The 15,524-nt window shown below is 40.7% G+C and overlaps 1 protein-coding gene across 5 annotated transcripts in view; it reads left to right on the top strand.

Moving 5' to 3' along the window:
• ESRP2 (epithelial splicing regulatory protein 2) overlaps positions 1–15,524 on the top strand; it is a 48,424-nt gene that overhangs the window by 2,823 nt on the left and 30,077 nt on the right. Inside the window, exons 2-5 of one of the 5 annotated variants that reach the window (XM_072346404.1) lie at positions 2,673–2,841; positions 3,785–3,923; positions 5,652–5,804; positions 6,637–6,765. In XM_072346404.1, the coding sequence (XP_072202505.1) occupies positions 5,670–5,804; positions 6,637–6,765 (264 nt within the window). In that variant the 5' untranslated portion in view covers positions 2,673–2,841; positions 3,785–3,923; positions 5,652–5,669. The other 4 variants (XM_072346402.1, XM_072346406.1, XM_072346403.1 and 1 more) reach the window with 4 other exon arrangements.

Here is a 15,524-nt window from a genome sequence, read left to right as displayed (position 1 = left end):
GGCTGATGTCATGTTTCGGTGAATTTCTGAGAACTTCCCTTACCTACAGTGTGAAAGTGTTTGTATGAGGTATGTGATGGGTTGAGCAACATCCTTTCATTGAAGGAAGAAATAGGAAAAATCTCTTGTAAAAAGTTGAAGGAATACTGCATTTCTTGTCCTTTCTTATAGCTGGGCCTTTGAAAGTAAAGCATAAAGTGCCCCAAATAAAATGTCTAATGGAGACATCAGGTCATTCTTATTTTCTCCTAGGAGGAGCTAACCGCCTGATCTTTTTGCAACAGAATATAAAGTTTATCCTGTTGAACTTTAAGCACGTGAAGACATTTAAAATGTTACTGTTTATAACAATGATAGGATTGTTGTGTTACATTGCATTTAAACAGAAGAGAATGAAAGTTAATATTCTGGCTTGTAGCTATTGCAGTTTAAGTTATCAGTATATGTGCCTCTCTACACTAATTTGTGATGGTGGTGTTGGCAGCAAGGAAGTTGGTGGTGGCTTTTCTTTTGCATTATAGCTGAAGTAACAACTCACATAAAATCTGTTTTTTTACTGCTGTTTGCAGTGTCACACTGGCAGATATGTAAAGTGCTGTATACTTTCAGTGGCCAAATAAAGAATGCACAGTTTGTGTCTTGATCTAAGACAAAAATATTAATTTGCCTAAGAAATAATATCTTCTGCTGAATTTTTCTATCAAAAATGTTACTGATTGCAATGAGAATTTATTTGGGCAGATTTTAGGGGCAATAAAGCTTTACAGAAAGTGAATTTTCAGTCACAAGTAATGCAGTTCAGGAAGTACTTGCATATTCATCTCATTAGGTAACAGAAATCCTATCACATGGCTTGTCTAATTTACCTCAGCTTAAAGGTCCTGTCTCAACTAGTCTCAGTGAATTATTTGAAAGATCAGATTGGCCAGTAGGAAAAAATTTCTCATCAGCAACGTAGTTGCAGTGTTGGAGCAGGTTATTCCTGGAGGTTTGGAATCATTGTCCTTGGAGTTTTTCAGGACTCACCTGGATAAAGCATTGGTAGGTTCAGTCTGGTGCTGACATAGTCCAGCCCTGACCGCAGTGTTGGACAGGAGGACTTCCAGGGGGCCCTACCTGCTAACATTGCAATGATTCCAATTCCAGAAAACTGTTTAAATATTTATTTGAAGGGAAACGTGATTTCCAATGAGACAAAAATCTAAATTTACTGTGTAATTGTTTAAACTGGTAACCTTAGTGTAAGTCTATAATAATATTAGTGAAGGACAGTACTATGCACGTACATTTGGTCCACCCATAAATTTCATAGAAAAATAGAACTTTGGTCTTCAGAAGCCTGCAGTCTGCAGAAACTCAACATCATACATCTGCTCATTGGAATTAAATGGGAGCTGAGTATGAATACAGCTTTTGGAGGATTAGGACACCGGATTGATTGTCAGCCCATAAAGGAGAGAAGCTATGTAAAATAATAGGAAAAGCAATTTCATTTTTGATTTGTGTAGCCTAGTCATCAATTCTACATTTTAGTTTGAGTCAAAAGAAATTAAGTTCCAGCTGGTGCAGGACTGTAAGTGAATGCTTTTGGTACGGCTTGGTGAGACTAATCCAGGTACCAATCCATCAGAAACCACCTTTCTGACACAGTTTTGCATATTACCAAGCTTTTATGATTATCCCAACGGGAATTATTTTGAGGCCTCTACACTACATTTACAATCATTATAGACCTACCTGGCAGACCAAAAAATCAGATCTCTCAAAACATCTGGACAGCCATCAAAGAACACTGCTAAGCAGTTCTTCCCATGCCCTTTCCCACTCATTTGCTGTTGAAGAAAGGATGCCAAAAAATTCTTAACATACAGGTTTATGTTTCAGGAGTCACAGTAACCTCCTCCTTCAGAAAAAGTTGCCACAGTTTCTTATAATCTCATCTAGGAGCTGAGAACTGATTGGCTCCTGAATGTCTTTTCATGTTTGCTTATAGATGACATTTCCCTGCCAATTCATCTTGGAGAGGCTGAGGCACACAGAAAAAAATTCTGTTACTATTGTGCAAATAAACAAGAGTCCATACTTATCTCATTTAGCTCCTTGGTTTCTCAGAAACAGAATGATTTTGGCTAGAAGAGATCTTTGGAGGTCATTTTGTCCACAGTCTAAGCATGACCAATTTTGAAGTTAGACCTGACTTGATAGTTCACATTTCTCAAGGCATTTCAAGCTATTTTACAAGATTCATTATCACTGTCTCCCTTTTAACTGATGAGTTGGAAACAAGGAAGGTAGACAAATAACTTTTTGATGTACAGGTTTGGAACAGAGGACTGACTTTTAGCTACTCTGAAAGATAATCCAAGTTTTGCTGTAGATCTGAATGTAGCAAGAGTATCACTCTGTATCTCATGTCTGTAAGTTTCATCCTCTTCTTATTTGGCTGCCTCAAAAAGACTTCAGTGGTCAGAGCATCCAGTCAGTGGTGTTTTTAATACTATTGTAGTAAAAGTGAGACTTGTTTTTGTTTTCTCTTTGTTTCTATTTATGGAACTCAGGGAGGAGCATGTGTAGTAAGAATGACATTGTCACAGATTTATCCACTTCAAGCACCATATATAAATGAGCTTCTTTAGCTTTCTCATGTAACCTAAGGCAGTTTTATTTTTCAGTTTTGTTTTGTTATAAAAAAGAAATGAAAAATAAGAAATAAAATGCTAAACTTGGATAAAGACGAATCTTCATCTTCAAAACTTTTATTCTCCATCCAAGACATTATCCTTGCGTGGAGCCTACGAACAAGGACGTCTATAAACACGACTGCCAGGATTAAAGCTAAAGGTGAGCCATAAACTCTTTATTTCAACAAGATCTTGGTTACAGATTAACTTTGCTAATGCTCAGTGTACAGTGCTTGTACCACATGGTGCTTCAGGAAGTGGATCCTGTTGCAGTTCTCTGGAGACATGCGATGTCATTCCTCTGCATTTTTAAAATCAATAACGTGGCAGAGTTATGGGTGGAGGGGAATGGGAAGACAATTCCCAAGCTTGAAGTGTATCAAGGTGTTTGGCATTGATATGAATAGGGTTTCCTTAACATGACATGTTGCTCAAGTAAATTATATTCATTTTTTATATTCTTTTTAATTTAACTCATGTTAGATCCTATAAGACAGGTGCAGAGGTGCTGGCATTCTTTGTGCCAGTTCACAGATGCCTGTAAGCATATATGTCAAGCTGCCTAAGGACGTATGAAGTATTTAGTTTTCCATACAAATCCAATAATTTTGTATGAAGTAGTTTCATGTTAAGGCTTTGAAATGGCACCTTTGTGGAGGTAGTTGCATTGTGCCAGACTTGTGGCTAAATGCAGCACTTTTTTCCTGTGAGCAGCTAAAACTTATGTTCTCATTCACATGTACAGATGCTACCTTTCCCCAGACACCTCTGTGCTATACATGCATTTGGAACAGGAGCAATAGGTTGGCATAAGTGGAGCACTTGAAATAAATATATTTTTATGGTTCTTACAAAGGGATAAAAATCATCCCACACACAATTAACAGGCTGTTAAGCTGCTTCATCGCCAGCATATCCAACCAAAAGGAGCTTACTGTACCAAGGACTCCTAGGCATGCCTTGATGGAAGGAAATACAGCTGTTGTATGAATTCAGCAGTGCCAGAAAACACACTGCTGAATTTATTCTTATTACATAAGTACGTGTATGTTAAAGATTAAAGTTTTCACTTCCATGTATTTGGGAATTTGCCCCTTTTACAGCCATGATCTATCATCAGGACTGCTTTTCAGCTGCACATGAGCAGCAGAGACAACAGCTGAAAGCCATTTAACAGCTGCCTTGTAAAGTGCACTGAGCTGCACCTGTGCGCTGTGAGGTTCTCCGTGTGGGCTCCACCAGGTAAATGCTTGTAAGTTTGAATTCCAAGATAGTATCCTTAAATTGTAGTTTACTTTCACTGAAATAAATGTAAATAGTGATACTTTTAGCATGCGAATTGGCATCTGCCAAACTGGGTCCATAACTTCATAAGGCTTTAAGACAGCATAAAGAACTGCCCAGTTCTAAAGCTAATGTATTAAAAGAAGGAAAGAAAGTGAGATGTTAATATTAAAATCCACTGGATATTCATGGTTAAATGTCCAGTTCTGCATTTTCCCTGTGTTAGGTGTGGCTTAGCAGCAGCACCATTTTTTGGTCACTGGAAAATATATTTCACCCCAGCACTGATAATGAATGATAAACTAAAAATCTATTTAAACAAATAAATTAAGACATGTGTAACTTGGAATATTTGCCCTCTAAAAATTATTAGAAATTCATTAGTGCTGGTAATAGAAAAAAATAACAGCAGAATCAGAGCATTTTAGAGGCTTTTTGGTTATTTCTGCTTTAAGATAAATTTAAGCTTGACTGTCTCTGAAAATGTTCATGGCCCCTAACATTATGGATTCTCCTACTGCTGCCACCCAGCAGAAATGCCTAGAGCAGCATTTCGGTGGTAGCTAACCCAGGTGGTGATTTACCATCGTAGGGTCTCACCTGTGAAACAGAAAAGAGATGGAGGAAAAACTGCCCATCTTGATAACACCAAGGGAATAGTCCTTAATCCAGCCATTTTCTATGGACAGCACAGGGCTTTCTGTGTTGTGGATCATCTTAGATACACTTTCTGAAGACCAAAAGGATTCAGCTTATAGAGGATAGGGCCTAAACTGCAAAGTGCTTTCTGCCAGCGCTATCCACTAAGGAAATCCTGTGCTGCATTACACCTTTTGTTACACGTAAACTTTGGCACTGATGGCTCAATTCGTACACAGCAACGTTCACAACTGCAATTAATTAGAAGCAGGTGACGGTTTTCGTTTGGAGGATTTCAAAGCTGCGACACACGTTGTGCTTTAGGAAGTACACGTGCTAACTTTCCAGGTTTGGAACTCAGAAGTGGAGGAGGAGAGGGCCCAGGGGTGGGGGGGGTAGAAGCGCTCAGCCCCTATTGAAGCCCCCAGGCGCGCTCGCCGGGATCGCGCAGAACTGAAAGCAGGTAGAGGCGCTTCCTGCAGGCAGCACCGCAGAAGGGAGTTTTCCTCTCATCTCCCTCAAAAACCAATCAGGCCAGATCAGCCAGGCGTTGATTCTCCCTCTGTCCCTCCTACACCTTTCCCAAAGACCCAATGGCCTTGTCCCTTTGGGAGATTGACTAGAGTCACATGAGCCGCACCGAGGGCAGGTAACTCAGGGGAGGCGAAGGGGGGTGGGGGGGGAGGAAAAAAAAAAACACCCAGGCTCAGGCTGGGCTTCTGCCATGATGTCAGAGGGAAAGAAACCCACAGCTTGCTAATTTCACCTCCCAATCGGCCCCGGGAAGGAGGAGATCACCGGGAGCAGGTAGAGATGCGAGTTTTCTCCGTTTTCCTTTTTTTTTTTGGTCTCCGAAGACCAAACTTGTGAACAGCTCTTTCTCTCCTCTTAATACCGTGACTCCTCAGCTCTCCTTTCCTCTCTGATCACTCGGAGGTAGGGGGTGAACCTTTGCGGGATTTTGTTGTTCCTTTTTTTGTCCGTTTGCGTGTCTTTCTTTTACTTTTTTTTTCTCTCTTTTTTTTTGACCTCTGCTTTTGATTGTAGTTGTTTCCCCCTGTGGTCATGACGGCTTCGCACAGTGACTCTTTGGTGGTGTTGTTTGGGGCAACAGCTGGTGCATATGGGGCTAAACTGGGTTCGGATGAGAGGGAACTAATTCTCTTGGTGTGGCAAGTTGTGGATCTCCCCAGCAAGAAGGTATGGCTTCGACACCCGGCGAGGGCGCGTTGCGGGCGGCTGCCCGCGGCCGTTTGTTCATTTCACAAATGCACCCCGGGGAGGGCTGCCCGGCCCCTTCGCTCCCCGCGTTACTCCTCCACAAAGCCCTTCCGTCCTTGTCGGTTTTGTCCCTTTTGAAGGGAAGAGATAACTTTTAAGCAAAGCTAGGCCGCTTCCCCCCGCCCCGTCCTTCCCGAACCGTCGGTGGTTCCCACTTCGGGGCCGTCTTCCGCAGCCTTACAACACAAAGCTGCGCTGGAGCTCCGTGCGCGCACGCTGCCCCGGGAGCTCTCGGCGTAACCGTCGGGCCCGGGACGGCCTGCAGCGGGAGCCTTTTGTTGTTTTTTAACCAACGTTTGGCCAACGCTTAAGAGAACCTTAAATTCCTTTAATTTTTATGCTAATCTCAAAACACGTTCCAGTTCCGTCCCTCTCTCCCCTCCTCCCCCCTCCCAAAAAAAAAGAAAAAAAAAAAAAAAAAAAGGAAAAAAAAAAAGAAAAAAGGCCTATTACGACCAAGAATCCCCGGAGATAAAGGCCTTGATAAAATGAGCACTGAGTGCACGCGGAGTGCCATGAAGGCCAGCTCTGGTGCCCGGAGCAGAGAGCGTGGCTCTCCCGGGTGGGAGGGGAAGAAACCCAGGTGAAAGGTTTCGATTTGTGAAATCGACAAATGCTTTTTCCTCGTTGTGATCGTTAGCGGGGCAGTGATACTGCACCTTTCTGATTTTTCTGCTGTCTGAAAGCCTTGTTACAAAGTGCTCCTTCGTTTGTTCCTCACTTTTGTCCCTCGTTTCTTAAATGTTTTTAGGTAGGGACGCTACACAAATCCCTGGTGAAAGCAGACAATTTGGAGTTAAGTGACCAATGTCGTGAAGTGAGTGGTTTAACGCCAGAGGGACTGGGCAAAGCTGAGCCCCTGGACCGGGTTCTTCAACAGGTGAGGTGCTGCTCTGTGGAACAGGGGCTCTTCAGGGTGAAATCTGGGGACAACACCTATTTGGTACAAGAAATACTTCAGCTGTCTTTCACTTTGAAGTCATTAGCAAGTCGTTGTGTTTGTGACAAAGCTAACCTAAACACGGTCTGAAACACTTGAATTGGGAGCCCTGTAATTCTGAAAGAGCTGTGTTCCACACCAGCTGATTCTCAGAAGCTCTGCCTTCTGATTATTTTGATAGGCACACTTGTGTTTCCAATTTCTCTTGTTCAAGACTTTTCTTTATTAAAGTAGAATGATATTAGCAGCACTGCTTAAGCTTTTGGAATGCAGGTGGCAAGTTTTAATCAACGGGCCCATTGCTGTAATGTGTGTCTTCTCTCAATTGTTATTCTTCAGATTGGATGAATTCTTTAAAAACTATCCTACATAAAACAGTGGCTTTTTGTTCTTTATCAGTCTTCCTGATGAGCTTAATTAGTGATCGATTGTTTCTTCAGTTTCTGTATTTTATTCATACTTGCATCACGCTCACAGTAAATCTGTGAATATCTGTGATCCTTTCATTTCTAGAGGCCATAAAGTACCTAAAACCTTGTAATGTGAATACTGTATGCTCACTTGGTTCCTGAGATTTTACTTTCTTTCCCTTTTATACATACAAAATGTGCTCGAGTGGAAAAATACAATAGTGCATTTTTGTGGAACATATAAGACTGGCTTTCCACACCTTGTCTGAGTCACTTGTAGGTGTGTTTCGGCAAGAAACTTGCTTAGGCAGTAGAACAGGTTCGTGTTGCTGTAAGTTCTTGGTGACACAGCGATAGCTTGGCAGACTGGCTCCTAACCCTCTTTGATATGGAACGGCTAACATTTCACTCTGGAGTGGGTATCTTTAAAGACAGAAATATGTAACTGCAGGGTGTCAGAATTTCTTGACATCAGCCACAAATGCCATTTATTTATTACACGTTTTGCCACATTCTAAGACCAAGAGGTGATTTTTAAAAGTTTTTTTTAAAGCTTGAAAATAACCCCTGAGAAAATGCACAGATGCAGGTTTGGTCTTGTCCCAGATCTTGCACTAAAGACATCTGGAACAGCGTAGCCTAGTACACTCTGTTTACCTTTATAACAGACACACTTTAATTATACTCAATACTTTATGAGAGATTGTATCTTATTGCTGTAAATTGCAGCGTAGGTGGGTCTGCGTTAGCAAGTAAAAGGAAATACTAGCTTTGTGTGTAGGTGTGGTGGAGACTCTTGAAAAACAACCATTTTATCCCTTTTGTTTGTTGGAGGTATCTGTGCAACCAGTGATTTTGCTGTTAATTGTTGGATGCCAGTTGTGATGCAGCGGGTTCTTTCTTGGGTCTCCTAGAACACCCTGCACCTCAGCTTGTGTCCCTGCCCCTCCGTTGTGTATTTTAAGGACGTTTCAGGTGTTTATTGGCACACGTAGATATTTCCCCCTCCCCTCATTTAAGTATTTTGATTAGGAAAAGCACAGGTAGGTGAACTGATTATTTGAAAAGAAGGAGGAAAAGGAAATAAACTTGTACCTTGATTTGAGATAATGTTGTAGAGTATGTGAAATTAGCTTTCCACGCCCTGCCTGGATTGTGGTAGAGTCTGATGATGCAGCTGCAAATTGCTCGTTTGAACACTCAGTCTTACAAATAAAAGTTTCGGTGCCTGCTTCTGGCTTTTCCCTTGGGTTCTCTCACATAGAGGGAAGTGAGAATCTCCAAGCATAAAGCCATTGTAACTTCTGTCTGCACTTCAGTGATATCTTCCAATCTCAACCACTCTTTGATTCTGATTTGGCAATTCATAACTGATAAACAGTATGTGAACTTCTGTGGGCCTGGAGCTTTTCCACTGTTGTGGAAGACCTGTTTAATTTTTAGTTCACTTTCCAGGAATGATAGAGTACCAATAGCCTATAGTCCGTGGTTAAGTCTGTACTCCCCAGCAAAGCACTTCCACAGATGTTGCATCATTTCAGTTGTATTTCATGTTCTTGCAGCATTGCATCTAACACAACTTTACTTGGATTACTTGGATTTCTCTTCAGTATTCTGAAATAGTTGTTTTCCCTGGTATAATTTCACAAAGGGATATTCTGAATCACAGTGCATGCAAGGTTTATATTGCAGTGTGTGTGTACATTTTGCTGCAAGGTTTTAAATACTGTTTTTGTCCAAGGTCACAAATGTTTTATTCCACACATGCACTTATGGGGTCCAGCTTTATGTTCTAGCAGGTGATGTGCAATGTTTAGATAGCTGTTTTGGTTGGGGAAGAGGGAATCCTCATGACATACAAATACTAGGGTAATAGTTTCACCTTGGAAGCAGTCTGCTTGTGTTTAGTTCAAAGTGAAAGTTGTAACTTGGCTCTGTTCTTGAGCCGCAATTGGTGAACATATAACTGCTGACTGAAACGTGGTGCTGTAAGTGAAAAATGCTACTGGGTAGGAAAAAATGTGGTAGGAAATCTCAGGTTCAGGTGTATATCTGGAACTGTCTCAAACCTGTGATGTAAGCCTCTAAGCACACGTTACCTACAGTACTTACTGAAGGGAGCAGGGTCATACATTGCTTTCTGCATTACTAAGACTTCCTTGCTAAATTACTTTGGTCAAATCTCAAATCGTAGTGCTGGCTTATTTAGGATGTGATGTAGAGTTTTCTGAATAACTGCTGGAATGTTATGGTTTCCCACTTTCAAAGACTTCAGGGGAGGAAAGTTCAGGTTGCTCTCTGAAACTGTACAGGATTGGAAACTTGCTTTAAAGGAGCAAAACCAGAATGAACTTTGCCTTTCTCTCATCCCCATGATTTTGTCATTAAATAAGCTGACATATTCAAATGCTGCTCATATGATAGCCATGGGGATTCTTAAGTTAAAGATCGAATATGAAGTTGAAAGTGCTGTGGATTTCTTAATCCTTCCCATGCAGAAAACCTGGCTGAATCAGCATGGTTTGCCTTAAGACGTATTGCTTGCCTTTTGTAAGTTGTTATTTGCATGTCACCCTGACAAAGGATACAGTCTCAGAAGAGCTAACAATTTTGAAGATCTAACTGCAGTATTTAGCTGTAATTACCTTCTTACTTTGAACAATGTACATGAAAAGGGAGAGTTTCTCATGAGAGCTGGGTCTGCTTTGGGGCTCATTGGAAGCATCCCGATTTCCTCTATGGAGTGACATTTGAGCATGAAAATTTTGTCTGCAAGACTGTCCTAGTCTTGCTGATCTTTCATCACACTTTGTGTTGGGTGCAATATGTTAGTGATGCGTTTGATTTGGACTCTAAAACACAGAATGACTAACCTGGTCATTTTGCCCCTCTTCGCTAAACTATACATGAAGTAAAAACAGTGAGAGACAGTCACTTCAGCAGGTGATAACAAGGTACTGGTTCTCTCAGGCCTATTGATAGTTCACCAGAGCTGCAGGAACAGCTTATTTTCTTGAGGTATCAAGAAATTCAGCAAGCTGGTTAGGTGAGCATTGGGAAAGAAATGGGGGAAGAGGTTGAAGAACCACGGAATTCCTCTAACCTGATAAACCGGTTACAACTTTTTTTAAGAGAAACTTGTTCTGCAGCCTCCTCTTCACAAAATGCCAGCAGAAAGTGTTCTTGGCTCCTTCTTTCCAGCTGTCACACCTTCATTTTGGATAAGTGATTTTTTTTAATGCACCTCTTAGGCTTCAGACTGGAGAAAAAAGCCCGGAAGTGCATGCTGGCTCCAATCTGTAGGCAAATAAATACAAACCCAAAAAATACAGGGTACAACAAAAGGAGATTCATATGTATATTAGTGGTAATGCTGGGATATTCTCCTGGATTAGAAGGTTAACTCATGTCGTTTTGTTATATGACCACCTTAAGTTTAGCTAACTCAAGAACTAAGTGGCATATAAATGTTTCTCTGTGTTCAAAGGCATTGTATTGGAACTGATTATGACCTAAATTTTATTTCTTTATTTATTTGTACTGTGTCTGGTCTTCCAGACTGAGATTATTTGGTGACTATTTTGGCTCAATGTAACACTTGATAGAGTCTGTATTTCAAAGTATTTTCTGGGTCTGAGTTTGGAAGTTTTGGAGCAGGTATTTGGGAAACCTTTGGCAAGTGTTCCTGAGCAGTCTGTTCTTTCCACAGCAAATATTTAGGGTGTAGTTTCACAAGACTTGGCTTCAGCAGTGAAGCCAGCTTCTTCTCTCCCCGTGTCATAATTTGCCATCCTTTTTTGTTGTGACAGTAAAGCTTTTTGTGAAGCTGTGCTATGACCAGGGTCACTGAGATGAGCAGATAGGGTGGGATCTTCTAAGCTGCTTTGCTGTCTGACATCCCATGAAACTACACCCTTCAGTTGCTTTCATGATCCAACATGTTTGATGGTGATGCCAGCTTAAAGTATTTCTGTTCTCAAGCTGCAGTTGCACAAAAACTTTGTAGCACGTTTCACTTGAGTGATTCTCATATGGACCTCTTGCCCCCCCCCCCCCCCGCATTCTGACAGTACATATGGTTTTGGGGGCTGCAAATGGAGCAGGACACAGTTGTTGTGAATACCAGCTCTGGTCTGGAGCTGCTCTGTCTGGTGAGCAGTGTGGCAGATAAGTAGTTGGCTGCTGAGGACAACCACAGTGCCAAGGTGTGAGCAAGCACGTGGATGAAATGAGAGAAATGCTTTGAGGCAGGAGGGACACCAAGCAGTTTGTAGTGTGGCCTTGGTTTGGTGTCAGCAGAAAGTGATGAGGATCCCCTGAAAGGCAGAGGGTGGCCTTCAAGTTGTCAGTGCAGATGAGACACAAAGCTCTGCTCCTGGAGGATGGCTGGGAGTGCTCTCTGCAGTCCCACGTGTTGTTCTTACTCTGTGTTATCATACCAAAGAGAAAGCTATTGGATGCTAAATTTAGCTGAGCATTAGTTAATTGATTTGACACCTAATATTGGAATACTGTCAGTCTTTATGGTGGCGAAGTAAAGGTGCGGTAATGCTTCCTGTATCTGCAGGCCTCTGCAATTTGGAGTTTTTCTGTTTAGCAATGAAAATGGATAGCAAGATCTTGTTGAAGAGCTCTAGTAATTCTATTTGCTTACCTTAAGTTATCATTAAAGCACTAAAATCTGCTCTCTGAACAATTGAGAGTTAATACAAGAAACAGTCTCTGTGTTTTATATCTATAATACACGTGTAAGTATGCATATGTATGTAATGTGAATGCATTTGTTAATAACAGCACTTGTGCTCTGTTAGTTTTTATGGAAAAAAAAGAATCCAACCTTAGCCTATCTGAAGGCTGCAACTTTTATCTGAATTCCTGGAGTATTTAAACCTTGCTTTGTTCCTATGTTTAGGTGCATTTAACTTTAGAATGACCAGGGAATTAAATAAAGGAATTTGTCTAAAGCTATGTATTAGTTTCTCTGAAAGCATAAAAATGTGGTATTCCCAGTTAGACAGGCTGCGTTCTTTCTTCTCTTAAAATGAAGGGAGACAGCAATATTCATTAGAGGTGAATGATTTGACCTGAGCAGGCTTGTTGTGGTAGTGGATGCTGCTGCTTGTTCCAGTGAAGTTAAACATCAGTGTTAATTCTCTCCCTGGGACAAGATGGACTAGCATGTATAGAAAATAAACATTACTGTGACAGGTGTAGAGAAAGGCATTTCAAGCCATTCTGAGCAGCCTAATTTTGCTCAGTGTTTGGAGTTGTATCGCTAGCAGTTTGCGGTGTCCTCATTGCCATAATGTCATACAAAACACCAGAACTTCTCTTGAAATTGGATTTGCAACTTTTCAAAAGCCTCTGGAAGATGGTAAAGCACGGGATAGAATCTTGTTAGTAAAAGCATTGCTGGTGGTCAATATGTGATCCTCACAATTCTTGAGCTTTGTTTTGTAGCTTGCTTTAAGTAGTTACTGAAAAAGCCCTTGGAAATGTGTTAATGAACTATTTTCAGGACTGTCAGAGTAAGAATAAAGGACTTGGATTCTACTGCTTTAATAATAAACAGCATGCAGTGGTTCTACCAGTCCTTACGTGTTAACATGGAAGCAGTTCTGAAAATTCATTGCAGATGCTCTTACTGTCTGCAGACCTTCACTGGCACTTGATCCGGCCTTTGTCACAGCCTGTGGGAGGGCTGTGCTGTTCTGGCATCAGTGTGTTGGTTTGCACAGACTTTTTATTGAAACAAAAGCACTCTTAGGTTAATATGCAGCAGGTCCTGTGTGGCTGGGTGCTTCCAAATGAGGTCAGCACCTCTGTCTGCTTGTTGCAGTACCTCTCTGCTGAACATTTAGGTTTAAGAATGACACATAGATGCTGACAGGTGTTGAAGTGGAATTGTGGCCAGTGCTACGAAAATGCTGATTGTGATTGGATATGTTCAGGAGTAACTTTTTACATAATGTCAGCTCTGTATTGTTTTATGCTTCCTATGGTTAAAATTGGAGCTTCTGTGTCTTTCAGTTAGAAACATAAACGGAAACTATGCCTTCTCCTCACATTTGTATCTGTGGCATCTCCTTAGCAACCTCTTACCATCTAAAGTTTATGAATGGGAGTTATTCCTCTATCTGTTTCTCCATTTGGCAGTCTTTCTAGAGAAGCCAACCAGCAGGCTAAAATGGAAGTACTGCATACAAGTGGAATCGTTACAGCTGACAGGATCCTAATTAGGAAAATGGAATGTCAAATATTTTAAGATTATTAATAAAGCATCATGGTATCTAAGTGGCTGTGGATCTCTGTGGCTGGCATATTATGTAAAACTGCATGATAAAATGGTTACTGAAGCAAGCAAGTTTTAATAATCTGGGGCCATTTTAGTAACCTTAAATGAGATGGGAAAAATCTGATGGCTTTAAGTTGGAATTATATTCCTGATAAGTAATTCTGTTACAGTGAATTTTACTAAAAGTACTGCTATATTATGAAACCAGGAAAATAGAAATGTAAAAACCATTATAGAAAATATCCTTTGTAAGTAGATTTTATTGTGTTTTAATTTGGGAGTCCTTTGCAGCTGAAGGGAGTCACAAAATGATGTATAATACATCAGATATCTTGAATGGATTGGTGTGGGGGTATATGTGTTTGAGAGCTGGAAGATGCATTGCACTTGCAAGTATATGACTTAAACCTAAGTTTAAGAGAGCACTTTGGGATTTCCTTGATTGTTTATTCAAGCGTGGTGACTCCTGTTACTCCCTGTAGCACAGATTGTAACATGATGAACTTCAGCTTATTTTGAAGATCGTTAAGGGATATCAGTTAAATATCTAAGGCAGAAGAAAGCTGCTGCAACTGTGATAGACATAAAGAAATACAAGAAAATGTAAGTCATCTCCCATGGCTCTGTTCAAACCTCGGACAGAAATAACTGATCTCAAGGAGCTGTGTGGTTTGCTTCATATTTTATACAATTCCATTCAAGTCTTCTCAGTCACCGAGTTTAATAAACAAAAAGCTACCTGGGAAAGAGATGCAGTTCTCTAAGATTAAGCAGCATCTGCACAATGTAAGTGGGCTGCTCAAATCTTAGAGGGAGTCATTTTGCTTATTTTCACTTTTCCTTTTCTCAGACTTGGTCAATATTTGATGCTGCTCCAATCTTTGACTTTCACATTTCAGAGTCTGGTAAACTTAGAGATCTACTTCTTATTTTTACTTTCGTAATGGCATGTTGAACAAGAAAGGGAAAACTTGGAGCAGTTTCATAAAAGTTTTGCTTTTTTTGCTCATGTTTGTGAGTTTGAGCAAGGATTACTTGGATTCTCTTATAAGCAAAAATACTTAATGGATCTCAAATCTATTATTCAGGATGGTCCAAGTGTATTACATTCTTTCTTAAAGGTGAGGCAGGAGTCTGAAAGAATCTTGGCGGAAACAGAATTGTGGATAATATGGATGCCTTTTTATATTTCCTCTTCTTTCCATGGACGTTACTGAAAACAAACAAACAAAAAAACTTGGAAAAAGGAAAGGGAAAATAAAACAGAAAACAACATTTAATGTTAAAGGCATTGGCTGTTCTACAACTGGTTAAGCTTGCACTACAAACAATGAGGTAGTGTTGAGTAAATAGAGCGGTACCATGCATTACAGTCAATAGAGCCAGTGCTAAAGATCACATTGCTATTGAAAGTTTGTCCTTGAAACAGAGGTAAGAGAGAGGGGTGGGGGTCGCATAGAATACTGTGCTTAAATAAAGGATTTAGGAAATACAGTTTGCACCATGTTAAAATCTAGAGTTGGGGAGGTTTGTTCAACATTTTCTTTCATGCTGTAGTGAGTTGCTCTGTGAGCTGAACTGACAGCCAGCAGCCTATGAGGTGTGTGAGGCATCATTGTAATCCTGTTTGAAATACAGGTAAAAGGTTGACAGAATACGGACTTTTATTCCGAGTTTCCTGAATCTTATATTTCGTATAAAGACAGACTCGTGAGTGACCCACACAGACACATGCTCAGGTGATCTGCAAGATATGTAATTTTTCTGCATTTTGTTACTGCTTTCTAGTGGCCTCTTCCATAATTTAAACAGGAAAACAACCTGCTTTTTTCTCTGCAAGTATTTCTTATTGGTTGGTTCCCTGACACATAATACAGTTGTAAAGTAAGTCCAGAAAGCACAGCTCTTACGCTGCTGGACTGGGCTTCTTTTGTCTCACACAAGACTAACTTCTGGTGGCTTATTTGTGGAGCCCTGTGCACATTTCAGCACTC

The sequence above is a fragment of the Excalfactoria chinensis genome, chromosome 11, assembly GCF_039878825.1.
Source record: "Excalfactoria chinensis isolate bCotChi1 chromosome 11, bCotChi1.hap2, whole genome shotgun sequence".
NCBI lineage: Eukaryota > Metazoa > Chordata > Aves > Galliformes > Phasianidae > Excalfactoria > Excalfactoria chinensis.
The sequence above is the reverse complement of the archived record's forward strand: the minus strand, read 5'-3'. Positions and strand labels throughout refer to the sequence as shown.